This window comes from Vanacampus margaritifer, chromosome 7, assembly GCF_051991255.1.
Source record: "Vanacampus margaritifer isolate UIUO_Vmar chromosome 7, RoL_Vmar_1.0, whole genome shotgun sequence".
Lineage (NCBI taxonomy): Eukaryota > Metazoa > Chordata > Actinopteri > Syngnathiformes > Syngnathidae > Vanacampus > Vanacampus margaritifer.
In genome coordinates, this window is record NC_135438.1 from 7,380,512 (window position 1) to 7,408,113 (window position 27,602).

At 39.3% G+C, this 27,602-nt stretch overlaps 4 protein-coding genes and 1 long non-coding RNA gene across 9 annotated transcripts in view; 1 reads left to right on the plus strand and 4 right to left on the minus strand.

Annotated features, from left to right (window-relative positions):
• LOC144054731 (uncharacterized) overlaps nucleotides 1-27,602 on the plus strand; it is a 44,116-nt gene that overhangs the window by 8,637 nt on the left and 7,877 nt on the right. Inside the window, exons 5-12 of one of the 3 annotated variants that reach the window (XR_013294706.1) lie at nucleotides 2,468-2,541; nucleotides 5,143-5,341; nucleotides 5,965-6,279; nucleotides 12,385-12,573; nucleotides 14,618-14,696; nucleotides 19,095-19,262; nucleotides 21,575-21,655; nucleotides 21,771-21,896. This is a non-coding gene — a long non-coding RNA (uncharacterized LOC144054731). Of the gene's footprint in view, nucleotides 1-2,467; nucleotides 2,542-5,142; nucleotides 5,342-5,964; nucleotides 6,280-12,384; nucleotides 12,574-14,617; nucleotides 14,697-19,094; nucleotides 19,263-21,574; nucleotides 21,897-27,602 lie in introns of all 3 variants that reach the window. The other 2 variants (XR_013294707.1, XR_013294705.1) reach the window with 2 other exon arrangements.
• Nucleotides 4,135-8,743, minus strand: LOC144054726 (hsp90 co-chaperone Cdc37-like). 2 transcript variants are annotated; one of them, XM_077569966.1, is made up of 8 exons: nucleotides 8,178-8,743; nucleotides 7,746-8,027; nucleotides 7,579-7,678; nucleotides 6,616-6,731; nucleotides 6,143-6,265; nucleotides 5,887-6,069; nucleotides 5,249-5,320; nucleotides 4,135-5,191 (listed from the first exon to the last, which is right to left on the minus strand). In XM_077569966.1, exons 1-8 carry the CDS (start codon nucleotides 8,292-8,294, stop codon nucleotides 5,093-5,095), a joined length of 1,092 nt encoding a protein of 363 aa, XP_077426092.1. In that variant the 5' UTR covers nucleotides 8,295-8,743; the 3' UTR covers nucleotides 4,135-5,092. The 2 variants fall into 2 exon arrangements, with proteins under 2 accessions (XP_077426092.1, XP_077426093.1); XM_077569967.1 differs by having other exon boundaries at nucleotides 8,161-8,299.
• LOC144054725 (neuronal growth regulator 1-like) lies at nucleotides 9,111-15,405 on the minus strand. The gene is made up of 5 exons (XM_077569965.1): nucleotides 15,248-15,405; nucleotides 13,818-14,087; nucleotides 12,635-12,961; nucleotides 12,295-12,543; nucleotides 9,111-10,968 (listed from the first exon to the last, which is right to left on the minus strand). The coding sequence occupies exons 1-5, from the start codon at nucleotides 15,324-15,326 to the stop codon at nucleotides 10,793-10,795; spliced, it is 1,101 nt and encodes a 366-aa protein (XP_077426091.1). The 5' UTR covers nucleotides 15,327-15,405; the 3' UTR covers nucleotides 9,111-10,792.
• Nucleotides 15,900-22,875, minus strand: LOC144054727 (voltage-dependent calcium channel gamma-3 subunit-like). Of its 2 annotated transcripts, XM_077569969.1 has the most exons (5): nucleotides 21,670-22,875; nucleotides 21,258-21,585; nucleotides 19,605-19,688; nucleotides 19,089-19,229; nucleotides 15,900-17,625 (listed from the first exon to the last, which is right to left on the minus strand). In XM_077569969.1, the coding sequence occupies exons 2-5, from the start codon at nucleotides 21,466-21,468 to the stop codon at nucleotides 17,078-17,080; spliced, it is 984 nt and encodes a 327-aa protein (XP_077426095.1). In that variant the 5' UTR covers nucleotides 21,469-21,585; nucleotides 21,670-22,875; the 3' UTR covers nucleotides 15,900-17,077. The 2 variants fall into 2 exon arrangements, with proteins under 2 accessions (XP_077426095.1, XP_077426094.1); XM_077569968.1 differs by having other exon boundaries at nucleotides 21,258-22,875.
• The window catches only part of LOC144054723 (protein kinase C beta type), a 38,265-nt gene continuing 33,679 nt past the window's right edge, over nucleotides 23,017-27,602 (minus strand). The window contains exon 18 of the transcript XR_013294703.1: nucleotides 23,017-26,062. The gene's annotated coding sequence lies outside the window, so the exon portion shown is untranslated. The remainder of the gene's footprint in view (nucleotides 26,063-27,602) is intronic.

The following is a 27,602-nucleotide window of genomic DNA, read 5'->3' on the forward strand; positions in this document are numbered from 1 at the left end:
TCTTGGTAGCAGGCTAACTTTTGCTAGCTTCTCCCGCTAGCCGCTCTTGTTAGCCGATCCAGCTAGTTTTTGTTTGCGGCTTTTGTTCGCTGCTCCTGTTAGCAACTCTTGCTCACCGCTTACGATGCTCCTGCTCGCTCGCTCATTCCAAATACCGTAATAATTGGTAGTAATTGGTGGAAACCTTGCTAAGTATGGTGCGCTTCAAAATCTTTGCATTCTTTTCGTTAACGACTAGATGGCACTAAATAATACACACTGTTCCTTTTAAAAAAAAAAACTTTACTGTCTTATTATTTATTTATTTATTTATTTTTATAAAAATATTATTGTAATGTAATATTTGAACGGTAATATGACAGGATTTTTTTTCCGTCATCACGTGTCTTTTTTATGTATCTATTCGCAAAACAAGTTTTATTAGATGATGTTATGACATCATTCTCATACATTACAACTTGAATTCTCAAAATAATATTTTGATATAATAATTTTATGACTTTATTGTATTGTTCTTGTAAACTTATGACTATTACATTACATCTTTATTCTGTTAATATTACACATTTTAGTCTTGCAAAAGTTTTCTTTTGTTCTTGTAATATTATTGCTTGTAAAATACAACTTCATTTTGACTTAATCGTAGAGACTTTTTTCTTGTAACATTACCATTTTTCTTACCATAATGTTATGACTTAATTCCTGTATCATTACAATGACAATACAACAAATTTCTATATTTTTATTGTCTCAATATCACACTTTTTTTCCCTACAAAAATTTTACTTCATGCTCATATCACAATTCAATCATAACATTACTGGTACAAATGTTCTCGTATTTTCCCACGATGCAGTCAAGAGTTCTTTTTTGTGTGAGAAATGCTTCAAATTGTGAGCACTTGAAAAGCACTTCATCAGACATTCAAACACTTCCAGTTCAATTTCCCCTTTGAGCCATCTGTAGTTTTGCCCAAAAAGAATCAAATTTTTAAGAGGACCTCTTGTCTTTTGAGCAGGACGACAGCGGCACAATATAAACACGGTGTCATTGTGGTGGCCTTGCGGGAGCGCGAGCTAATTCCGAGAGCATACTGCAACACCAAATCTCCCTCCCGTTATATAATTACTCGCAGCCGTCCAACGATGACCCAATTCCGTTTTTTTTTTTTTGCGCCAGGAGCCGCTTGGCATATCGCTGTGCTTTCTGATCACCTGGCATCATACACACACACACATAGGGTCAACTAGTCTGCATGCGCACAAACACACACTGGGAGGAGGAGGAGGAGGAGGAGGAGGTGACACAGTGACATACATGCAGGAGGCAGATATGAAGATGCAGCATGAGGGATGCCCCTCATACGCGCGCACGGATGACACGTCAGGCTGCAGCATTTGATAAAACAACAACACACTCACCTTGATGGCGTCCAGATGAAGGCGGGCCGGTCCTCCTCTTCTTCTCCCTCCTCCTCCTCCACCACCTCCTCCTCCACCTCCTCCTCCTCCTCCTGGTCGCTGTCCGTGCTGGCTGCCTGCAGACGAGCCGTGCATGTGTCACAAGCGCTCTGCGTCTTCATGTATACCAGCTTCCCACCCTCCCCGGATCTCCTCTCATTTCCTCCTCCTCCTCTTCTCCATCCATCCAACCAACCAGACAGACAACACACACACACGCGCACACACACACACACACCAACCCCTCAACCCCCTACCAGCTTGGAGAAGCCCATTGCATCCCCACCCCCCTCCTTTACTCCCACATGCACTGTCTTGTCTTTATTACCCCATACTCCTGTTTTTTTTTTTTTTTCGTTCAAAAAAAAAAAATAATTAAGATTAATCATTGCCCTTTTCCTCTATAAAGCACAATATTTGCGTGGGTCTTGCAAAATCAGTCAAAATCCAGTTAAAAAAAAATCCAATGTAAAGTGGGGAGTGAAGGGGGTTGCTTCAGTGTAAATGGCTGGGAGCCAATGAGTTAAAAGTGAAGTGACTGAGGTGAACATTTTGAGTTCCAAACGGCAATGATGTGAACGTTGAATGTGCTATTATGGGAATGCATCAGGATTTTGTTGGTGATAAATATAGAATTGTGGGATTACTGTTAATTTGTGGAATGTGAAAAATAATAACCTGCATGGCATGAATTTTTGTTATTCTTTGTTGGAATGGCAAATGAGTCCAAAAGTCAGGAGAAAATAAAATATAATAAATGGTGTAGAATATACTTGGAATATTTACATTATTATTTATATTGTTGTTAAATACATTGTTCCCTATTGAAATGAATAGAAATGCCATGAATCTATTCCAGTCTCCCCAGGGGGAATTTTTTTTAATGACACATTATGCTATACTTCTTTGAAAACATGAAGTAACGACATAATGAATTTTCACATTTTCACCTTCAGTTGCACTGCTCACTCTTGTGTGTGTGTCTTGGCCACCTGGGGGCGCTATAGGACAGCACTAGACTGGAAGCACAGCACATCAGCAATATTAGTTGTTCTTCACAGAGGTTCAAGAATTTATGCATGTGAGTATTAAATGGTCTGTCCGCTGGTGTTGCAGCATCGTTTGTGTTCATGTATGCACCTGTAAACATGGTTGTAGATTTCTACTGCACAATATTGAGTGCGCTTTCTCACAATTTGGTGACTTTATTCAAATGCGCTAATTGTCAGTTTTTATTGAGACAAAGTAACATCTTGAAAATGTTATTGCATCGTTAAAGAAACAAACGTGGGGCGAATCACAGTTCAAACTGAACATGGAATGTGGAATGTTCATACGTTCATCTTGACGGTGACAACAAAGCAATCACATCAACTACCTGGCACATGCACACACCCATATAGAACATCAGCTTTTATGGACATTATCTAAATTAGTTTTATCCCCCGGGGCTGGCTTGCACTGATTGTTCTGCTCAAGGTAAGCGCAACAAAGAAGCTTTTCCCCAAAAATACTGCACGGGCCACAACTCAACTGCACCAATTAATCATGTGCAACTAAGATGAGCTAGGAATTAATTATGATGACTATAAGAGGTGAAAGGTCAGGAATCCTGACCCAGCTGATGTACGATGGCGTCTGTGTTCAGAATCTTACACAATCATGCCCTTCACTATGCAGCAGTGCCTTGACTTACCAGTTTAATTTGTTCCAAGACCATGCTTGAAACGCAGAGCATTAGTACCTCAATTTTTTAATTTGTTATTTTTTAAGCACTCTATGGTATTGTTATTTATTTAAAAAAAAAATACAATAATAATAATCAAATATTATAATATAATATATATCGTTGTAATTAATTTAAACAATTGTGCATTAGGATTTCAAGTTTGAATGCCCACTGACATTGTACTCCTTCTGGTGTGCATGCCTTGGGCACTAGGGGGCAATATGATAACACCGACAAAATACATACAAAATACCCGGAGAGTTTCATGTAATAGTAAGCTGCAATAGTTGTTCTGTGAATATTGTTATACAGTAGTGTCTATTTACATATGTTGCTCTCAGTTTGTGTTATAATATCCGTTTTAAAGAGATAACTATCACAACATCAATTCTCTTTCGCTAGCCCATGTGTGGTGTTTTACATTGTGTGTTAGCATTAAGCTAGCAGACGTTCACGATAACGTTTTTTTTTGGGGGGGGGGGGGGGGTTAAAAGGTGTATTTTACAAAATGATTATAAACAAGACACGTAAGTTGTATTTTTATTTGACTGTGAGTATTGTTATAGTGTCTATTTGCATGTGTTGCTCTGAGTTTGTATTCAAATATCCATTTTAAAGAGATAAGTATCACATCAATTCTGTTGCCCTAGCCCATGAGTGGTGTTTTACATCGTGTGTTAGCATTAAGCTAGCAGACTTTCATAAGTTTTGTGTGGTTTGGTTAATGAGTGTATTTTACAAAAAAAATAATACAAACAAAGCACTATTTCCCAATTCCATCTGTGTTGTGATGTGTTGCTACAGTAGTGTTAGATTAGCTGTTTTTGTAATCTTTTGCGCGTTCAAATAAATCAGAGTTGAGATCTCGTGAAGAGGGTCCTTGCAAGGTTTTTTTAATCAGAACCCTCTGATGACACAAAGGAATTTCACCAAGCCATGTTTCTGTCCAAATGTGTGTCGTCTCTCTCAGACACGGGACTTTTATTAGAAACCGCCTCTCCCCTCCTCCCAAGTACAAAATCAGATTACTCTCTCCCAGTATACTAGCTCGTCCTTGAACTTTCAAAAACCGGATTTCTGACGAACAGAAACTAGACTTCTTAGATAAATAAAAGAAACATATTAACTTTCTCATTTCTGGGAAAAGAGAACAGATAACAAAGAGGACAAAAGCATTACTCATCAAGCTATGTTAACTCTTTGACTGCCAAAAACGTTAAATAACGTTTAGTAAAATCCTATGGAGGAGTGCCAAAGACGTTAAAAGACGTTTTTTTTTTTCAAAACAGAGGTGAAACTAACCATTTTCTATTGTTGATTACTCAAAAACGGAATAAGGTAGAAACAAACTTTTTTTTCTGATGAAAGATGACAGTCCAATCTTTCATTTGGTAGTATGTGTGTTTCCATAGTCCAAACACATAATTTTCTGTGGACCTTGAAAGATCAGTCAAAATGCTTAAAATCGGCTGGCATCCACGGCATCCCTTTTCTGAAAACGTCTGGCAGTCAAAGAGTTAAGTTAACACAGTTATATCTACATCTTCACAACTGTAACAAAATTCAAAACAGTTAAAATATCAAATGAAATATTAAAATGTCAACAATAGTAATACTAATGTGGCCACAACTCCTGAATTTGTCTCGTGTCAATGCCCGGAAACGGAAAACCTTTGTCAGAATGCATGGGATATATTACTAGTACTACTACCACTTTTGAAGATGGACAAATTGGACAGTGGGATACACTGACGGCACTATATAGGGCATAACCTATACAGTAAGTAGTAGTACACATTAGAACAGCACTACAAATTGGAAAATGTAATAGATACTGTAGCCCACTGTATACTGTAGTATAGTGGCTAGGCAGTGATTCCGAACACAACCTAGTGTTTACTGTTTAATCCTCTTCCTCATTCTCTCCATCGTCTTGGTTCTCTCCCGACTCAGGCACCCACAGTCCAGAGTCGATGCACCTTGCCAGGTGATACTTGCCCTCCTGTGGAGACCACCCATGTCAACATCATCATCAATTAATAGCCATCCATCCACTCACATCAGGACTCAGTTTGTCGATGGCCTTGTGCAGCATCTCGATGTTCTTCTCATCGAAGCTTCTCTGCATGTCCTGACAGAGAAACCACAGCAGGTCAGAACCGCGTTCGAGCTGTAGTGTGTGTGTATGCGTGTGCGTGTACAGTAGTCTGTGCAGCACAACAGGATCAATATGCCGTATGTTTGTGTGCAAACGGAGTGAAACAGGAAACTCTCAGAAGAGGCTTACAGGCAAGGTAAACAAACACACAATTAGCTGCAGGCACACACGGGGAGCAAATATCATTTATTGTGGTGCACTGACATGACCCAATGTAAATAAAATTACGATGATTATTATGACAATAAATTGATCAATGTTTCATGGACCGGTGTGTAAACATGTGAAGTGTACTTCTTCGGCACTGAACTTATCTACACACTAGATAAAGAAAAAAAACAAGCCAAAATGAGGCAGTTTTGTATTTTTCCCAAATTGCAGCCTTTACTATTTGAAAATGTCATTCTACTACATTGCGATGCTGATTTTAATTGATTGAAACAATTATTCATCCCTAATATTCTTGTATTTTAGCATCTTTTTGTATGCATACTGTCCATCTGTTCTCTGCCGTATGTGTTCTTTGGTCGGACATTCACCCTGGGCAATGACTTGTAGACCTCAACGGGATCTAGTCCACCAGGGCCCAATCTTTTCTGCTTCTCCTCCTCCTCCAGCTCCTCCCTGGCCTCCTCCATACGCATCTGTGCGCAGCTCCGCACGCGCTCCTTCAGCAGCTCCAGCTCGCGCTCCAACGCCTCCCGGTTCGACTGGCCCGCGCTCTGTGACGCAGGCGAGGACAACGTCACCAGATAGACCAAAACGCAGGGGAAGCCGAGTTTGACTTTGGCTGACCTTCATATTTGAGAAGAACTGCCTGAAGCAGCCTCGCGGGTCCGCCTTCAACGCTCGAGCCAAATCCAAGATGGACTGCATGACTATGGCCTGGTGGGCCACCTGCTCCATCAGGGCGTGCTTCTAAACAGTCAACGGTACGCTTGTTCTTCTGTATTGTGTTTACATCCTTGTTGTGATTTGATTAATTGGTCAGAACATTTATTTACCACCAATTATGTATCTTTGTTCATGTAGCTATGCCAGCTATGCTAGAACGTTTCACCGTGATGACACATATGGTGGCTGCATGTGGGCAAGGAGAGCCAAAGTTGCCAATGCACATGGGCTAAATACAAAATGAGAACACATGCAAAGAGCTGCTGTAGACCACAACTCTTACCCAGACGCTCACGCGCCGACTAAGAGATTCCAGCTTACTAGGCCACACCCCTAAAAAGCACACATCAATTAAAACACAGGAATTTACTTACCTCATCTATCTCATAGTCAATACAGATGACCACAAGGCAGTTTGCCGTCTCCTCACACACGAGATGAGGATTGTCGGACAGAAACTTTTGGCTGTCGTCGTAGCGCCGCAATATTCCTGGCGTACATAAACACACATGCACACACACGAAAAAATAAAGCTGGAGTTAAATTTAACAACTATTATTACTATTAATGCCAGCATGTAATGAGAAAAAATTGCGAACACTTGGTCTAATCTGCCTCTGCGCAGATATATGTCGTGCACCGTGGCAAATTTGCGCTGTTTACAAAAATAGAGCCCTTATCAGGGGGTACCAAAGTTTTTAAAACTGAGAATTGCTTATTTGGTACAGATTAAAATGTAAAGGGGTCCCAGTTTGATACACACAAATGAAATTTTAAAAAATGCTCAAATTACCATTATAATAATAATATTCATCTATGTGGAAACTGATGATGGTAATAATTTCTCACAATAATAGTCAACATTTCAATAAGCTAGTAAACAGATAAATGTCATTATGCAACCCTTCTAAGTGAAGTCAAAAGGGACAAAGGAACAATGGGCACAACAACATTATTAATAGTCCCATTGCTATAAATCTCTGCAAGTGTTTAGAATCTCAAAGGATCACTTCTACAGCATTCTTAAGAGATCACAACGTCCCATCGATGTTGAGCTATTTTTAGAACAGGCCTGTGAGCCACACCGTAAATCAAGTCGATTTTATTTAGTAAACACTTTGAGCGCGTCAAGAATCACACTCCTTATATGTACAGTATGTACTGTATATAAGAAAACCAACTGAACCCCACTTCAGGCAAGGGGAAAAACTCCCTCTATGGAAGAAACCTCAAACGGAAATAGAAAATGGATGGATGGTTGTTCCTCTGTATTTTTTATTAGTTTTAAGTCAAATGAAGACTAATACACTTAATAAGTGAATGATGCATTGTTTTACCGAAGTGTTTGATTTCCTTGGCGTACTTCTCCACAAAGGTTTTGTGCTTCTCCACTTGTTCCTCCTGGGTCTCTTCCTTCGGTTTCATGTTGACAAAACTCTACATGCAAGACACACATTCGTATCTACAAGATCGACAAGCATTTTGATGAATATTGTCCCCTTACCCTGCTGAAACCCTCTTTGCTGATGGTGTCCACGTTCCATGGAAGCCTTTTCTCTTCACGTCTGTGTTCCTCCGTCATCTTCTCGAACATTCGTTTGTCCTTGCTGAGCTTTCTCACCTCCGCCCGGACCTCGGTCAGGTCGGCTTCCTCTGCCTCAATCCTTCTTTCTTCCATCGCTCTCAGTCGTCCCCGGGCCTCCTCCAGGAGCCTGTCACATTCCGCGAGGTTGCTCTCCAGGTCTTCTCCCCTCTGCTGGAACGCGGCCATCTTCTCCAGGCGGATCTGTTTTCCCCACAGAATCAGTTTAGGCCCAGAAAAGTTAACAATTGTGTTTATTGTCGCATGTGTTACCACGTCTACAGTTCAGGTGAAATTAGCCAATGTATGTTACTGACTCCAAACAAAACATTATTACATGGGTTTAGTCCTGACCCGGTGTCGCATCCGAAACAAGCTCGGCGTGTCGACGCAAGGGTTGGTGACGTCGTCATCGTCCGAAACGTCAATGTGATCCCAGGCGCTGTAGTCGATACACGATATCCCACTCATATTCAAATGTGTTCAGCGGAGACGTTCTAACCAACTTGGTGACTTCAAGCTACGCTTAACACAAGTTAAACGCCTTTGTGATCCTCTTAGTGAGCTACAAGCTGTTTACACAAATCCTATTTTTGGATCTGGTAGTAGTGAGCCCTGCCATTGTGTTATCTGATACCTGATAGGTGGAAGCCAGGGTTACGTGTTTAGCTGGCCAATCAGGTTTCATTTTATTGATGTGTATTTTAAAAGGCGGCTCATTCATTTAAGCTAGCAAACAACACATGCTATGTCAACACATAGGACTCTATTTTCGTGACCGGCGTAAATCTGCATGGAGGCGGGTTAGACCCGATGTTAGTAATTTTGCGGATGAGTGCAAGCCAGCAGATCTGTAAACGGGAAGGCTGCGCTGCTGTGGGTGTGGTCACACCGGACTTCAATCACGGTCAATCAAAGCGGCCTTTGAATGCGACGTACTAAAGTCTTGACATGGCGGAAGCATATCTACACTGTGAAATGGGCATTTGGAGGAACCCCCCCCCCCCATAGCTGTGCTAAAAATAATACTTCAGTCATTCAACAAATGTGACTTTGCTACCATACATTTTTATATTATGTCATTACTTTATTTTAATTATAATTTTCAGCTGTGCAATAATATGATATTATATATATATATATATATATTTATATATATATATATATATTGTATATCAGCTTATCCAAGCTAGTGAACCACTACACCATCAGTGGCTTAGCTAAAGATTAATATTTGCTGAATACAATAATTCAATATTTCAACAAATACAACTATGGCATCACACATTATATTGTGTCATTGTTATTTTTTATTTTTATTCCATCTGTGCAGTAATACAGTTTATTTTTGAGACAGTACAGCAAAAAAAAAAATTATTGATAGAAATTATACATATATACAATACATACAGTAAAAAAATACTTATGTTGCACAACAGTGTTCACATCAGGTACATATTATTAATAGTGACATATGTGCATTTATTTGACCTCAGGAAAAAAGGAAAAAAACTGACCGGACAATAACTGAAAGACAGGATGTACAATTGTTTCCAGTCTTGTTGTCACTATGTTAACACGTCCGCCACTTCAGTACTTCCATATAAAACAAAAACAAAAAATTGGGTTTATGCTAACATGCAAAAATAGTGGTAGCATTGTATTTCAGCATGCCATGCAGGTCATCAGTTCCGTTAAATCAGGGACAGGACAGTATTAGAATTTGATCTGTGATTTATTGTTGAAATTGGAACTTTCTTTTCACAAGAATAGAAACACTGTAGAAATTCCTGACTCGTGTCAAAAACGAGCTGCGGCGAAGTGCCAACAAGTTCCTTGTAAGGCGTTACTGTTAAACAGGAAAACAAAACGACTTCCTGCAGATAGTTCATTACCTTTGGGGGCTCACTTCGCTTCCCCTTGTTGTCAGTGTTACACTACAAAGAAAGGTTAGTCATTTTAAAAGAAATATTTGACCATAATAAGTGACGTTGCCTCCCACTTTTTAAAATGTTTGAGGTCTTCAGCTTTTCGTGGGCTTTCCCTTACTCAGACTTTCAATTAAGCCCCCGAAGATCAGTTTCACTTAGCAACACATGCAATTTGGTAGTTGTGTCTATCATGAGTAGACCCACAAAAAAAGGCTCAAGCAAAAAAAATGAAATCTGACTATTCGATTTGAAGCAATCATTTTAAGCTCATTTTGGCCTAATTACCACTCCTAAAGATCTAATCCGACTTGCGCCAAGTTTGAACCACAGCTACTTGCTAATTCACTGCCAGCCCAGTTAAAATGGATATTCTTGGACTTTTATAGCCGTCGATGGCAGTGAATGAGCTAAACAGACGAGCAACACTAAATCCAAGCGTAACCAACTTTTTGGCCACCTCCCAATGTGGCCTCGTGACATTTTGATTAGTGTTAGACATTAAAAAGTAAAGTGACATAAGTGATGAAAGATGATTTTAAATTAATATAAGAGTAGATCAGAACGTTGCAGTAATATTGGTCGCCAGAGGATAAAGAATCTAGGCCTGCGGTATTGTTTTATTACCTGTCTGCATGTGTTGCTCCAACGTTCAAATGTCAGTTGCTTCAAGGGTTAGACCACTGCAACAGCCATCTTTTGAGTTTCACATTGTTCGTTAGCATCAAGCTAAGCGGGGCTTTAAAGCTTGTATACAGTAGGGTCAAACAAAACAAAACTAAATTGAGTATATACATTAACCAGGAAGTTGCACCCAAATAAATGCAGCAACGGTGAGCCTCCTTAGGGAAGCCTAATACTAGTACTACGTTTGATAACTTTCAAAAACAAACAACTCTCATCCACTCCATACGCTCAAAAACAACAATTCAAATGTGGACCTCATATTGTAGATGGCAGCTTCGTGCCTCCACTCCAGTAAATCACTTGCACAAAATATGCACGCACTCGTAGAGACAGCATCACCTTCATACCTCCCCCTCACAACTCCCCATCAGGTAGGGCGACGTGCGGGGTGCGAAAACGCAACACGTCCTTCAGGCTGTACTCTCCAGTCCGGGTAAGCCTGTAGTAATGGACGTACACGGCGATGATGGCGAGGACCGCGAGAATGACGAACGCTGCGAGCACAGCTAAAATAATATACGTGTAGTTGACTGCAAAGAGAGACAACAAAATTTGCGCCAAAGTTAGCATCGGTGTAAATGAAGTCAAAAACTAATACAGAAGCTACAGGGATGGGATCAAATTAATGAGTCTACCAACTGAGGGTGTACGTGCACTTGGGCGATGATTGAAAGGGTGGTACTAATTGGTTTTCAACAAAATAGGGAGTATTACAGTAAATTAAGGAGTATTTAGGGAACTTTTAAGGAGTATTTTAGTATGTTTAAGAGGATTTAAGTAACTTTAGGGAGTATTTTCTAGGTTTCATAATTAGGTAAATTTCAGGGAATCATTTGTAGCTCAGGCAACTTAAGGAGTATTTGGTAAATGTATTAGTATTTTGGCAAAAATCGATTCTCATTTAGTATGATTCAGAATCGATTTTAAATGTCCCAAAATCGATTTTATTTCAATTATTTTATACTGTCTTGCCCTTGTTTGTATGTGCCTTTATTGGGAGCACTGTTCATGCTGTACACGATTTGGCCACTTAGGGGCAGTGTGGTTCCGCTTGTACTGATACACTGTTAAGTTGTAGCCACATAAAAGCAAAAAGTCATGATCAAGTTATTCCAAGAAAAGTTTTTTTTTTTTTTTTTGCAGTGTAGGATGTGAAGATGCTTCTCTGTATACATTCTTGAAGCGTTTTGTATAAATAGTCGTTCTTTTGAGTGATAAAAGTGCCACGAGCGAGTCAGACTGGAGTAGATCATGAAAATTCTTTGCATATCTATAAATTGAAGCAGAAATCCTTGTCAATCAAATCATTGTTAATCTAAAATCATTCTGAATCGATAATCGATTTTTAATCAAATCGCAGACCCAAAAATCGGAATCGAATCAAATTACGAGACAGTCAAAGATTCCCAGCCCTATTAATAAGGTAACAGAGAGAAAATTAAGAGTAAAGTCTTTAGGTAACTTTTAGGAACATTACAGTAGATTTAACAGTTTTTAGATAACTTTTAAGGGATTTTTAAGTAGATTTAGAAATATTTAGTTGACTTTTAGGAAGTATTTGATTACATCCACATTGTACATGAAAACGTGGGCCTGCTATGCATCTTTAATACTGTTGGTCATTATGGTGGTACTTGAAGATCCCGGTTTTGAGGTGAGTACTCCTGACTTTATGGATTATTTCAAGTCTCTCTCTTTTCAATATATGTTGTGCAATGTGACGGTTATCATGAATAACTACATGATAATCCGTGACTGAGTGTGCAGTGTAATTTTTTTACTTGGTCTATTTCAACTAGTTGTGCACGAATAACTAATAAGGAGCGATCACATGACTTGATAATTCATCAACTCACCCTTCACGTCCACGTTAAACTCAACAGTGGTCCTCCCCATGCTGTTGTTAATCGAACAGATGTATTGTCCTTTATGCTCCATGGTGACAGAGTCCACTGAGAAGACATCGCCTTCGAAAGCGGCGGCCGACGGGAGTCTCCACGTGACCGAGGGTCTCGGGTTGCCCTCGGCGGAGCAGTTGAGGTGAAGGGGATCGCCCACTGTGAGGCTGATTGCTCCGCGGGCAGGTCCGATGAATTGGGGCTTATCTGCATGTGGATTGAGACAGAAGTACATTGGTAAGGTTGTTATTGCTAACATGATCTTTTTCATATTTGACACACATGTTGTCTGACTCACAGTAAACAGTGGTTGTGACCTTTTCAGACAGACTAATGTAATCCCCACTATCAGGTGTCATGTCCAGCTGGGTCACACACTGATATTCGGCTCCATCATTCTCTTTAGTGGCGTTGATGACACTCATGAAGATCCTGTCGGTTGGTTTCTTCTCCGTGCTGTTCTTTAGGTGGTGCTGTCCCAGTACGTTACCCCCTTGGTAGAGGGTCACAGTCAGGTTTTTGAGTGGAGCAGCTTTCTCCACTCGGCATTGCAGCATGTACTGTTGACCTTCCAGCATCGGCCCGTCGTGATTCACAAACTTAAACTCGACCGTTTTAGGAGGCTCTGCGAGGACACAAAGTGAAGAGTCAGTAAGATGAACAACAAAACGTCTCCATTTTGACCACTTCCCGTTGGGAAGACAGCGTTGGGCAAGTTGCCTTATAAAATGTGGTTTAGATTACTACTGTCTAAACCTATATAAATAAATTTGGGGTGTCAGGCGATTAAAATGAATTGCATGACTTCAACAGTTAACTCACGGTTAATCGCAAATTTTATATCTGTTCTAATTATACAATACAATGTACAATAAACACATTTTCAAACAAAAAGTTTTCATACTCTTGTTAACATAAAAGTGGAAAAAATTCTAAACTAAGAGAAATATGGCTGCATCTTTTAGTCGCTATAGTAATTTCATAATAATTCATAAAATTGAGTTAAATTTAACAAGATGCACTGTACTGTAAAAAAAAGTGTGATATTGATATGTGTTGAGGTCATTTCTCTGCCACTAGATGGCATAATTGTATTTCTAAGACGGCGACAGCTCCGTGCATTTTCCTTTTCATAATAAGAGCTATAATCTTTAACATTAACTTGTGAAATTCTGCACATTTTTTAAAATTGTAAAATGCAACTTGACCCCTTCCTCCACAAATATATGCATTATTATTAAATTCATTACTGCAAAACTTTGACTTTCCCCCCATTACAGGCTTTCCAAGTAAGGGATCCTCTCAATGCTGTTTTTGGTGAGGCATGGCTCTATCGCAAAAAGCCAGTCGGTCACAACTTGGACAAAAAGTGTCGACTGAGTGAATGGAATCACAGATGATTTTAAAATCCCAGCAGGTGTTTATTATATGTCCAAAAAGAGTAAAGAGGAGAAAGGAAGTATAAGTGAAGAAAGTCTTACGGTAGACGGTGATGGGCAGCGTGCTACAACAGTGGGAGCCGTTGCCTTTGTTGTAGTAACACATTGCAGACGAAGGGAACTGGTCCATTTGGTCCACCGTCCACAAAATGGTGGTCCCGTTTCGTTGCTCCTTGCCGATTGATTTTTCCAAACCAAACAACTTGTTGTGGCAAGCGTGTTGGCAAACAGAGCAGCTGGCAGACGCCGACTTGCCAAACATTACCACCAGTCTGGGCGGGCTGAACACAGGCTTGTCCGCGCAGTTGTAATCTGGAAAGCAAAAAAGGGATTTACAGTCAAATAATTCTGGGATTCTTGGCAAATGTTGTCAAAGGAAGATAATACAGTGCAAGCTCTGATATCAACTGGAATATTTATACTTTTTTTTGTGTGCCACTATCAGGTTGAGGGTTACTGTCCAACTAAGCTCAACTAAACAAAGAGGATTTCACGTTTTGTATTTAAAAGAACCAAATAGCTTTCACTATCTAAATGCTAACACGTACTCCAAAGACACATGGGATAACAATTAGCATCTATGTGGCAATAGTGTTAGCCTTTAAGTAGTGGCTATCCAATCCAATTATTTCACTTTTTAAAGTTTACATGTGAGTTTGTACATTTTACAAATAATTTTTCCACATTATTTACATTCAATGATTACATTTTTATGTTTTTTTTTTTTTTGCTAATTGCTTTCATGTAATGATTTAGCAAGACTCTTGATAATGTAAATAAATGCTTGGTGGGTCGGATTGAAGACCTCTGATCCTAACTGATTTTTCTTCTGCTTTTTGTAGTTTTCGGTGAAGCCCCCCAAAAAAGGAAGGAAACAAATTCATTTCTGCTTTCATGAACGTCACATTTGTCGTGTCATAGGTAACATGTACACTCGTCTGTTTTACCACTTTCAGTTCATAATGGTCTCATTTTCACTTTTGACAAGATTCCCTGTTTGTTACACATCACTCATTACTGACACGTCAAAGTAAAGTAAAGTGCACAATTGATTGTTATTCCTATTTAATATTGACTCTAGCAACTTCTTTTTACACTTGTGTGGGAGTCTTCTTGGCCCTTGGCCCACTTCCCCATATCCCACGCATTTGTCACACGTTGTCAAAGTTCACAGTGAGTATGTTTCTTTTGGCATCCTTTTTAAACTCGTATGAGAGTTGAGAATGTCAAAACCGTATTTAAAACTTTGCCTGCATTAAAGGCTAAACATGTTATGATGGCAAACAGCTTGACCCTGGAACAGGCCTTTATCCTTTTTTTTTTTTACAGTGTAATTAAACAAAATCCAATGACATATTATTGGCTATTTCATTATATAAAAACATTCAACTTCATTGCTCTCTATTGTTTTAAAAGAAGAATGCTTTCACGTTCATCTTCGCCTCAAGGGAGGCTCAATTGCTCTTACTTACCACAGAGGGCCAACACGTGGAAGTCACTCAGAAAGCCAGACAGCCAAAGAACAGCCCAAAGTATGGAACTGCAAAACATTATTTCCACTTTGTTTCTGAGTCGCCTTGTTAGAAAAAGAAGAGTGTGTAGTGTCTTGCCCGAGTGGAAAGCTTATATGGAAAGTGAAAAGTGAAAGTAAAAGAGCCCCTGTCTTGTACACGCCCCTTCTGAGGGAGGGAACATTATTGGTCTGCTGATAGAACATCTCAGAGGATCAACGCAGTCACATGACTAGAGCGAGAATGCATGGCAGTGCGTCTTCTGGGGAAATTCTGCTTTTTTTTTTAACACAGGATGACTCACGGCCATTTATAAGGACTGAACTCCCCACCAACCACACACACACACACACACACACACACAGATGTGCAAACACATATTTCAAGCCTAATCTCATATGCAGTGTAAATCCTATTTTTACTTTGGAATTTTAAGTGATTTCACACTGGCTGTCAGGGCGCCTGCTTCCCTGATCACATTCCTTCTTGAAAAGCCCCCCCCCCTTTTTTTCCCGTTTGCAGGAAATCACGCTCTCTCGTCTAACTCTGCATACACACCAGTGTTCCCATGCAGTGAATATTCAGAGAAACAGGGAGGAGGGGTACCGCAAGGCACTGAATTGTACCATTTGTGAAAGGAGTACAAGACAAATTGATTTGACACAAATTCATTTTTGAATCCACACTTTTTATGATTGGAAAGAGGCAGTAAGAAGAAGAATTCTTAATTTTAAATTGAAAAGATTTTAGGTTGAGTTGATTCAAAAGACTGTCTAAAAATTTAATTTAATTAAAAAAAAAAAGATTATTTTAATTATTATTATTTTGTTTAAATAAAAAAATGGATGGAATGATACTCTGTCACACTTTTTTTTTAATGAACAATAATCTATACAGCTATTCAAATCATTCTGTTAAGAAGATTTTTCAAACGTGGGCCGAGCAACTCGATAAAATAATAAATAAAATTTCCTCCAATGATCTTCCACCATGAACACAGTTTCTAAATACTCTTTCAGGCAATACTATCTTTTTGGCTTCAAACAACTTCCTTCCACCAGTATATATTTACAGGGCATGGTGGCATATTTTTTAAAAAAAATTCTATGTATCAAAAGTATTAGTGGTATCGGTACTTGGTATCGGTGACTACTTAACTCATTCACTCCCAGCCATTTTCACTGAAGCAAACCCCCTTCATTCCCGGCTGTTTTACTGGATTTTGACTGATTTTGCAAGGCCCACAAAATATTTTGTTCTATTGCTATAAATACCAAAACAAAGATTAGAGTCTTCTTTCATCAGGAAAAAAAAAGTATATTTCTATCTGTTTCCGTTTAACAGCAATTAGCATTAGATTATAGCTAAGTTTCATCATTATTCACAACTCTTTTTTAGAACTGTGGTATTAATTAGCTTTTTTCAACATAGCCCTGGTTGATCTCCTTTGCTCTGCTGCCACCTCCTGGCCGTTTGTGTAATAACTACAATTTATTCAACCGTTCTCTGCAGTTGTGAGGCTGCATCAAAGCCATCTGTATACTCTAGCATAAAAAAACGTATACATATGTCTTTGGGACACTTAAAACATTTAGACTAGAACATATTTATATACGTTTTTGGGAGCAAATGAGTTAAGAGTTGAACTCATAGTGGTCTGTCTGAAAAAAGTTGTAAAACATCTCTAGTAAAAAAAAAAAATTGAGAACCACTGCTGTAGTTGTGTCTGTCCTTAAAGTCCCTTTGCTCTTGTTCTTCTAAAAAGACGACATGCTCCGTTCATGTTTCTTGTCAGACGGGAGTGGTTCTCCTATTGGCGGCACAGTTCCCAGGCAGCATGTCGTCGCCATCGTCGTCGTCCTGAGGCGCGACAGTTAGACCGTCCAACATCACATCCGCGTCCTTCAGCGTGTAAAGCATGAACTCCGACGTGACCGGCAGTGGCAACCCCGGCAAGACCTTGACCCCTGATGAGAGCGACGCCTCCCGCACCAGGGATGCTCGCAGGGAGTCGGGGGCCGAGTCGGCGGTGCCGCTGTGGTTGCTCCTGTTGCTGTGCCTGCGGGGGTGGTTGTTGTTGTAGTAGCGGTTACGGAAGTTGGATGAGCCGCGCGTGATGGGAGGTTTTATCAGCGAGGGTCGGCCGTTGGTACGGAGCTGCCGGTGCTTCTCGATGAACACGTGCACCGCCAGCACGCCCACCATCTCGGCCAGGACGAAAGACAGCGCCCCGAAGTAGAAGGACCAGCCGTACGAGTAGCTCTTCTTGTTGTCGCTCTGGCTGGGGTCTCCGGAGTTGGCCGATATGTACACGATGATGCCGATGATGTTGCTCAAACCTGAAGAGGGACGTGTGGAGGGTCAACACTAAAAACAGTTGGGTCGAAAAATAACACAATTTGAGTAAACTAGCTCACTAGTTGGGTCCAATTTTCTGGATTGTTTACAAAACTATCCAGAAAGGTGGGTCCGATTGACCCAAGTAGTGGATAGGGCTAATTAATTAATTATTTTGAATTCATTTTTACAGGGATGTGATTTTTCCGCTAATTCGCGGAATTCCGCTTTTTTTATCTCTCCCCCCCCTCCCCCCCAAAAAAATCCGATTTTCTTTTTTTTTTTTTTTTTTTAGTAGTTCATTGTGTATGCACATGACTCCGACAGATAACATCTTCTGCTATAACAAAGACATTTGTGGTATGCTCTAATATGAGTTACTTTTCATTTGGTCATGATACAATTATTTGTTCATGAAATTTGAACTCTTCAACATTATTTATGTGTTAACTTAGTAATCACATTAGTTAGATATGATGATATTCTCAGTGATAGTTTTTAAAAGCAAAGGCAGTCCAATGTTTTTGAATGTGACTGATTTTGAGTTGACTAAAACTGCCATTTTATATGGGATAGTTCAATATACATTGAAAATTTATGCTGTTGTTTTGTCTATTTCTTTGTCATGTGAGTGCATTGAAAGTACTTAAAAACACGGAAAACCCATGAGCTCCGGGGGGGCTCCGCCCCCCTTGTCCCCCCACCAGGGCCCTGGACCTAGCGGCCCCCAGACCCCCGGCTAAATTTTCAGATAATTTCACTTTGGTCAAATCACATCCCTGTTTTTAGCATAAGTGCTAAGTCTAAAATAGGGATTGCAGGCCATGTGTGACATCAGGAAACTTTTTTCTCTGTACTCTAGTACAATAAAGTGTAATTGCACATCCACTACAGTAGGTGGCAGTGGCACACTCATTGTCAGCGAGTGCAGAAGGAGTATTAGCTCATCTGCTGAAGTGTACTTACAATCATTTTATACACAAATTATACTATTTAGAGTTGCGGCGGAGACTCGAGGGAGCAAAATATTTTCTTCTTCCTTTGGTGCCTAACAAAAAATAATAGCATAGCCACATTTATGTATGTTGTATTGATATTGTTTATTGTAATATAGATAAATGTATTGCTTTTGTTTGCTAAAAAAAAATACATGGGAAGATGACCTTGAAAGGGTCGAGGGCAAAAAAGCGGGATTAGATTACTTTCCAAAATCGTTCTTCCTGCAACCACACACACATCATCATTAATATTCAAGTACTGTATATAAATTCCGTCATTAATATCAAACAGGTTTGGCTGTTACTATTATCAGAGGAGATTTAAGAGTGTGGCAAAAAGATCATTCTCAACACACCTAACGCTAATTATAATTTGTCCAAGACATCCAATAATCAAACCTTTGCAGACTTTGTTAGAAACCTTGCGAATGTGTGTAACAGGCTTTTAGTGTTTGTGTGTCGCACACCTGCAGAGACGAAGAGAATGCCCGCCGTCAGGATCACGTTGTAGCGTGACTTGTAGAACTCGCTGGCCGCCACGCACACGCCTCCCAGGAACAGCAAGCCCACGCTGAGGATCGGGAAGAGGCTGGATGCTCGCACCGCACCTGAAAAAAGAACATCTGGATTTACTACAAATGGTAAGTTCAGATGGCGAACAATCCTAAACAGCTGCCGGATTTGTTTGTTTTTTTGCACAGAGATCACAGCTGGAACAGAAGATCTGACATTTATCAAGACCAGCGTCAGGTGTGACGTTCGATATACTTTAGTGTGAGTAAGTCTCATTTTAACCGTCAAGTTTTAAGGAAGTGACAATTTAGTGTGGCAAAAATCAAGCCCGTCAGACTTTTTGTCTCCCTCTGATGGTCATTTTTATGTCTCTCGGACTCACAATAAATGTAATTGAATTCAATCATTAAACAATAGAAAACACTGAGTGACTTTTGAAACATCCTGACGGGAGCGCAGTAGATACCCACGTAGCAAATACTCCGCGGCGTCCTGCTCGTAGTCCGCATCCTCCGCAAAGTGATCGATGTCTTTGCAAACGCCTCGGAACGTTCCTGCAGAGACGAGTAGAACCACGAGTGTAAACATTTTGGATGCTTTTATAGTACTCGGCTGTGTTATTTCACAGCATGACCCACTTTACAACTGATTCACAACCTTTTGTCTGCTTTGACCCAGTCCACTTTGTAAACTCTCTCGAATAGTGACTTGCATAATGCTTAATGGCATGTGCGTCACCTCTGATGGACTTCGGTATTGATCTCCCTGCTTTGGCTTCAGTTTGACGGCTTTGAAATCTTTGTTTGTAAGCTTTAAATATCTTTTCATGACGACTCACGAGAGGGTTTTGTATAGTGGGACAAATGTCCTGCATGCATGCAGCAACTGTGATTTTTTTAATGCATAGAAACATTCGTTGTTTTGTTTTGTCACTACGCTCGAAATTCTAACTTCATTTTCTGCTCACAATGCCTTTTGACCCCCACGCATGCGTCACACGGAGATGTATTGATCAATATGTCCCTATGCGCAGCACCAATTGACCGGTATTGATGACGTGGGTCTATCACCATGGTTACCAAAACAAACTCATTGGATGGAGGCAACTTGTGAAAAAAAAGGTCACGTAGAAAAGCATCAGTGAGGCAGAAACCAGCCCACGCACAATTTTGTACACTTTTCTGTATATTTAAAAAATGTTAAAATGAGCCTGTTAAATGGGGACTCCATTCTATAGTTGCATTGTTATGCTGTTGGAACCACATTGAAGCATGAGTGGGAAGATGTTTAATTATAGTGTAATTTACTGTATTTGTTGTACAAGATAACATTTAACTCTCTTCAATGACACCTTAAAAATGCCAGAATAATAAACACATTATTATTATGTTTTTCATCTTAAAATTATATTTTTTTAAGACCCCCCCCCCCCCCAATAACCTTATATAATAAACCGTTTTTGGACTATAAATTATTAATAAATCTTGACACCATCATCATCAGCCATTTATATTGTTTACCTAATGTCTAGTGAATAAAAAGCCTTCATTAATAAACAGTCAAAAGATTGAAAATAAATAAATTTTGTTTATCTATTGCTCGCAAAATAAAGAGCTACTTCGTGATGAATCTGTTGCACGAATTCTGACTAAAACTAAATAGTACAAAATCCAAAGCGATATTTCCCATAGGAAATAATGGAAATCCGATTAATCCATTCTGTTAAAATGATGCTATGTTCCACTTTATGCTAATGTTTTAGCTTAGGGTTAGGGTTACTAATGGTGATCATGTCTTTAACATAAGAGTATAAAGTGTGCGAGTAAGCAGTTTATATTAGACAAATAGGAAACTACTTCTCAATGTGATGTTATCATTTTAACCAAATTTTTAGCATCGAAGTAAAAACCTAGTTTAAAAGGTGCCCTAATTGTAAAGAGGAACCTTAATAAATAATAGTAAGGAAAATAGATACAACTAAAAGTAGTAAGGACAACAATCATTTTGAAAATACACAAATAGAATATTCCTTGTGAGTCAAATAAATTACAAATAATTATGAAAGGAATATAAGATAATAGCAATAATTCAGTAATACAATTTTATTTTATTTTATTTTTTACCTTCAGTGCAGCAGGTCCTCCACAGGCCCGAGTGTGTGAGCACCTCCTCGTTCTTACGGACGGTCTCGTTGTCGCCCAGGTTCTTAGAGCGGCACATGCCGCGCGAGTACAGCCAGTAGTCGGTGCCCACGGCGATGGTCATGAGGCTGAAGGCGCAGAAGGCCCCCGCCGTGGTCATCAGCATCATCACGCCGCGGTTACACAACCTCATGCCTCCTGATGTCTTCTATCTCTGTTTGGATTCACTCGCTTGAATGCCAATCATTTTTTCTGTGGATCCTTTGCAAGTTAACATTGTGCTTCTTTTCATTTCCAAGCTTCAGGAGTCCTTTTGAATGGCAAGGGGACAAAAACAAACATTGGATGGAATTCTTTGAGAACATCAGATGGGGCAAAAAGTAAGTACAGCAACCTCTCACTATGTGCACATGGTTCACTGTGGTGGAGATGCTGCTTGACGCTCATTGCGGCAGGCCCCGCCCCATTTCTGTGCGTGTGCATTTGGCCAATCAGATTTCAGCTCGCCATGTTGCCAGTGAGGCGGACCAGTTGTCCACCCTTCCACCAGTTGGTGGGAGAGAAAAAAAAAAGAGAGCAAGGAGTGGTAGGATTCCTATGTAACAGCACCATTCACAAAAGGTAGGTTTTATTTTCATTTTCAATCACGCAAACTTCGATATCTTTCTGTCACTCTTCCAGTCTCTTTTTGTGATGAGGGCAAGCACTATAGGGGAAAAAAAGTGGATGGATGGTTAAGAGACACAAGAACCAGAGCCAGTCAACTATTCATACTTTAATGTTGATGCCTCACGCGCAGGTAATGACGGTGCATGCAACATGAGAGTAGTAATTGTTACACAGGTTGATTTTAGAAAAGTCATCCACCTCTTGCTCCTTTTCTTGCCTTTTGCATAGTAGACATCAATGTACCCCTTTCTTTTTTCCCCCTATTTTCTCTGCTCCAAACGGTCCCTGATGGTAGCTTGGGGGTGTGTGTGTGTGGGGGGGGGGGGGGGGGGGGGGTGGAGCATTGTCCATCAGTCTCGCTTCTGATTGGGGGACATTTGTATTTGAATTCACCAAAAATGTCTCATTTATTCAAACCAACATTGCAGACTTTGGTTCAATACCTTTTTTACAGTTTGGATGGACTTCAAGCCAATTTGGTGCAATTTGGTGAAACTGCTATTGGAGGATAATTTTCTTTCCAACTTTCCAAGAATCAAATGACAATCAAAATATGACAGCATGTGTCTAACAAATGTCTTGTCAATCTGTGAAACAGGTATTGGGTGCTACATTTTAATACAGATTGAAGTGGGGGTTTTTTTTCACCAGGCTAGATACACTTGCAGAAACTAGTGAGATTTTAGGCATTTTGAGGCTCCAAAAAAGTTCATTCATACACTCACAAATCCTAAACAACAATTCTGAGTGCCAAGTTTGAATTTCTTACATTTTTTTTCTTATACACAGAACTTTGCCATGTTACAATAGCAAAGTTCTACACATGAACAGATTACAACATAAGACAAAAATAATAGCATTCAAGCATTCCCCGGGGAAATTTTTTTGGGGGAAAAAAACATCCGTTACTCAATTTGGCTCTGTGTCGTATAGTTAAACAAATACTGAAGGACAAAGTATTGGAAAACAATCCAATGTTCTGCCTGTAATTCATATATTTATTAAGCGTTCAAGGGACCAAAAAAGAAGCTATTGTATCCATTTAATATTTTGAAACTAATCACCCGATTAATCTGTTTTCAGAATTTTATTGTGGCAAATATCTGCCCCAAAAAAAAAAAAAAACTGATCGGTCAGGCCCTAGTAAAAATTAATTCTGTTAAGATTTGAAACTCAGAAATTCAAAACTACCACTCGGAGCTCTTAAAATAAATAAATAAAAAGCAGGTAGTGCTAGATGGCATTATGAAGCCAGTCAAATCGGTTGAGATGTTTGCGAGAACAACCTCTTACTGGAGTCCATTCCTAATTACACATACACTGAAACACATACAGAGTAATAACAAGTACAACTACTTTTATATGTTCATTGCACACAATCCCATGAGCTCCTCGTCACTGACTCTAGTCGGCTGTGTCCCAAAAGTTTGAAAAAAAGTAAATAAAAAGAAAAAAAGGCAACAAATACAGTATGGCATGCATAGGAGGAGCTGCACCACAAAGACAGTATAGCACTATAGGTGAGCGCATACACGGCGCGAGAAAGGAGACAAGAGATGGCGTTAAATAAATAAGCCTTTTTGGAAAGAGTTGCTTTTGCATTTATAAGCCCTATTCGCACGAAATCGCGGACACAACCTGCGCTCTCACTCAAAGGCTACTTTTCCTTTTAGGTAAAAGACTGTAAATCTTTGTTGAAGTTACACTTGATAAAATGATCATCGGTCATCACGAGAGCTCAGAGCAATTTCTGTGTGTGTGTGTTTGTTTACCTTACCAGAAGTTACATAAAAGTAGTGTCCCAATACTTTTGAGCAAAGTTAGAGGTGACGACACGACAGATTAATAACGACGGGCGCAACGAAAACTGAATTCAAAACTAATCAATCATCACATTAATCGCTAATTATTTTGATTATTTGTTTAAATACCTCGTTTAATTTAGAATGGTCCAAATCCTCAGCATTTCGGCCTCTCAACAGTAAACAAATCTCAAATTTATGTAAAGCGATCATAAAACCAGACTGATTAGCTTTGTGTATTTTCAAAATAAGACATTTGCAAACATGTTTTATTTTGGAAAACAATGATCAACATTTTTGCCTGATTTCTGACACTAACCTTCTAATCATAATAAATTTTGTTTCATGTCAGTTTCAAATATTTTTTTAATAAAGAGAAGGAAATTTAAATGTGTTAAAAGAAATCAAATTAAATCGACAAAATAAGCAATAAAAATTGTAAAAAAAAAAAAAAAGAGGAAGGTACAACTATATATTTGCACGTAATAACCATTTTCTTTTTAAAAACATTTACTTGGGTACCATCTTAATTGAATCATTTAAGTGCAACATTTTTTTTTGTGCAAATGGAAGTGCATTGTTACAGCTCAACATGCCTATTTGGAGTAAGAGCGCAGGCTGATGTCAATAGCGAAAAAGGGCTCATTTGGAAGACAAGATGCGCTAGTTCAGGACAAAAATCCAGACCTCCCCCGTCCCACCCGCTACTACACCCTGCACAGACACGTGCATGCTTGCATATGAATGTGTGTGTGGGAGCACATAACATACATGTCATATTGATCATGGAATGTTCATGACCCGACTTTGACGAAAAGGAAACAACAAACATGCCTGCTGCCTGTTGATCAATAGACACGCGGCGACATTCGTTCGTTGCTGCCCTCCACATTGACAAGCACTGAGCTTTTTCTTTAAACCTCCACCAAGCACAAAAGTGACAGGTTTTTGCTTTGATTGCCTTTTGATGCATTTCAGGATTACACTAAAATGACATATGACCGATTTGGCCAGAGGAAGGATTTGATATTTTTGATACGGTGAAAATCTGGTTAGCGGTATGCATGCAGCAATTTCCAACTTTGATTCATGGGAATTACAATGACAACAGTCCCACACTCTAAAAACAGTTGGATCAGAAAAAGTCAAAATATGGGTCGAAAAAGGACTAGCCGCTATGCTACTCGTTTCACCCAAAAAGTTGGGTGAATTGAACAACCTAAAAAACTGTGGGTTATTCATTCGAATTATTTGACACGTTTTGGGTTAAATAAATAATCCACGAAACAAAAAAAAACAGCTTTAAAAAAGAAAAAAAGTTTTGGGGGGGTGAGTTATTTAAATGACCCAAATTTTTGGGCTAATTGTGTAACCCAAAAAGTATGTAACTAACCCAATAACACAAAAAATTGAGTCAAATAAAAAAAAATTTTTTAAGGCAGGGTTGTGTTGTATGAAGCAGGCCTAAAAAATTTGATTGTTTTGTGGGTTATTCGTCCGACGTTATAAATGGGGTGCCTTTTTTTTTTTAAACCCATAATTGGGTTATTTTTGACTTAACTGTTTTAGAGTGCATCACAACTTTGGCTTCACAAAAGATCCAATTTCCTGGGTCAATTTTTTTGTACAAAACCCGATTTTTCTTAATTGTTTTGTAAAAATGACTCAATTCTTTGGGTTGCTTTGTGCAAAACAACCCAGAAAATTGGGTCAAATTGACCCAAGTCCCTAAAGACTATTAAAGTCATTGAATTGAGAACGAAATAAAAACTATTTCTAATGGAAAAACCTAAAACTATTATAACCCTGCTTGCTGACTAATTGGGACAAGGTGTTTATTAGAGGGATGGTCATTTGTGGAAATGTGTCTTGTTTTTTATTTAGTCAGAAACAGAAAATAGCCTGACAACTAATAAACACAACCAAAAACCTCCTTCACTTTTGTTAACAGGTGTGCCTTGGCGGAGGTCCACACTCTATTAAGTGATTTTTTTTTTTCCTACCGTGTAAAATGAGATTAGTTCCGCTGCAAGCAGCCCTCACTTGTGCAGTCTCACGTCGTGCATTTTGTGGGTGTGTAGTCCAGTTTACGAGACGATGACAAGATGATGGAAAGACACTGCAGGTCTGTTCAGGTTTTGGTGTTGTTTTTAATCCCCCCCTTCACACTTGTATAACAAACTCGGGGTTGGTGTAGGAGAAGCCTTGAAATTCGTTCTGGTCCAGATTCATGATGAAGAGTTTGTCCGTCGGCGTCAGCTCCACGGCCATCTTGGTGAACTCCTTGTCGAAGTTGCCCACGTCACGGCGGGATTTCTGACACACAGAAATTTAAAAAAAAAAATTAAGTAAAAAAATAAGAATTTGATGTAGAAGGCAGAACAGGAAAGAAACATGAAGCAGAAAGAAGTTCCATTAAAGCACAGTGATGAGGGGTAAGAAAGGGAAGTCCATTTCATCAGCACAAAGACATGTTGATTAATGGCCCTGCAGGGGCGGGTCGCAGACTCGCAGTAAACGTCACCATTTAATCTTCAGATCCTACAGTAGTTCAATAACAACCCTTTTAAAGTCCTACGAATTGAGTTCAATGAATCGTCTGTTGACTGAGAATGCGAACACTTATTAGCTTGGGTCAAAATTCACAAGGCTGGGTCCTTTGTTGGCTGCATGACGTCACTCCCGACGCGACGCGACAGCACGCACGGACCTACATATGAATGGATTGTCAATACTGCTTGTCAGTAGCGCGTTGACCCACAATCCATTCATGTGTACAGGGATGTGATTTTTCCGCTAATTCGCGGAATTCCGCTTTTTTTATCTCCCCCCCAAAAAAAAAAAATCCGATTTTTATTTTATTTTTATTTTTTTTTTGTTTTTGTAGTTCATTGCTATAACAAAGACATTTGTGGTATGCTCTAATATGAGTTACTTTTCATTTGGTCATGATACAATTATTTGTTCATGAAATTTGAACTCTTCAACATTATTTATGTGTTAACTTAGTAATCACATTAGTTAGATATGATGATATTCTCAGTGATAGTTTTTAAAAGCAAAGGCAGTCCAATGTTTTTGAATGTGACTGATTTTGAGTTGACTAAAACTGCCATTTTATATGGGATAGTTCAATATACATTGAAAATTGATGCTGTTGTTTTGTCTATTTCTTTGTCGTGTGAGTGCATTGAAAGTACTTAAAAACACGGAAAACCCATGAGGCCCCCAGACCCCCGGCTAAATTTTCAGATAATTTCACTTTGGTCAAATCACATCCCTGTGTGTAAATCAGTCATAAATCCCTGCGTGCTGTCAAGTCGCGCCGAACGTGACGTCATGCAGCCGACAAATTTGACCTTCGGAGGACTCAGCCTTGTGATTTATTTATTATTATTATTATTATTATTATTATTATTAACAAATTTAAACATGCAGCCTTGTGAATTTGGACACAGACTTTTTGTTTGGGCATGTTGGGGGCCCGGCAATCTGTATGTTTGTATAATACTGCCCCCAGGTGTCAAGGAGTTCTTTAATTCTTTACATTCTATTTAATTATGTCATTATTGGTTACTGCATGTGTTTATAAAGTACAATACAGTATTCTGGAGTGCTAACAATTTTTTTAACAATAAGTTCTATGCACCGCCACTAGCCTAAACATGGCATTCTGATTAACACTGTTTGTGGAAAATGTATTAAGCAGAAAAAGTTTTTTTCCATCTCAGGGGGCGGCCATTTTGACATTTTGACTGAAAATGACAACAATACAAGGAAAAATGGCCGCCCACTGAGATGGACAAAATACCTATTCATTTTAATAGGAAAATGTGATTTGAGTGTGTTTTACAAT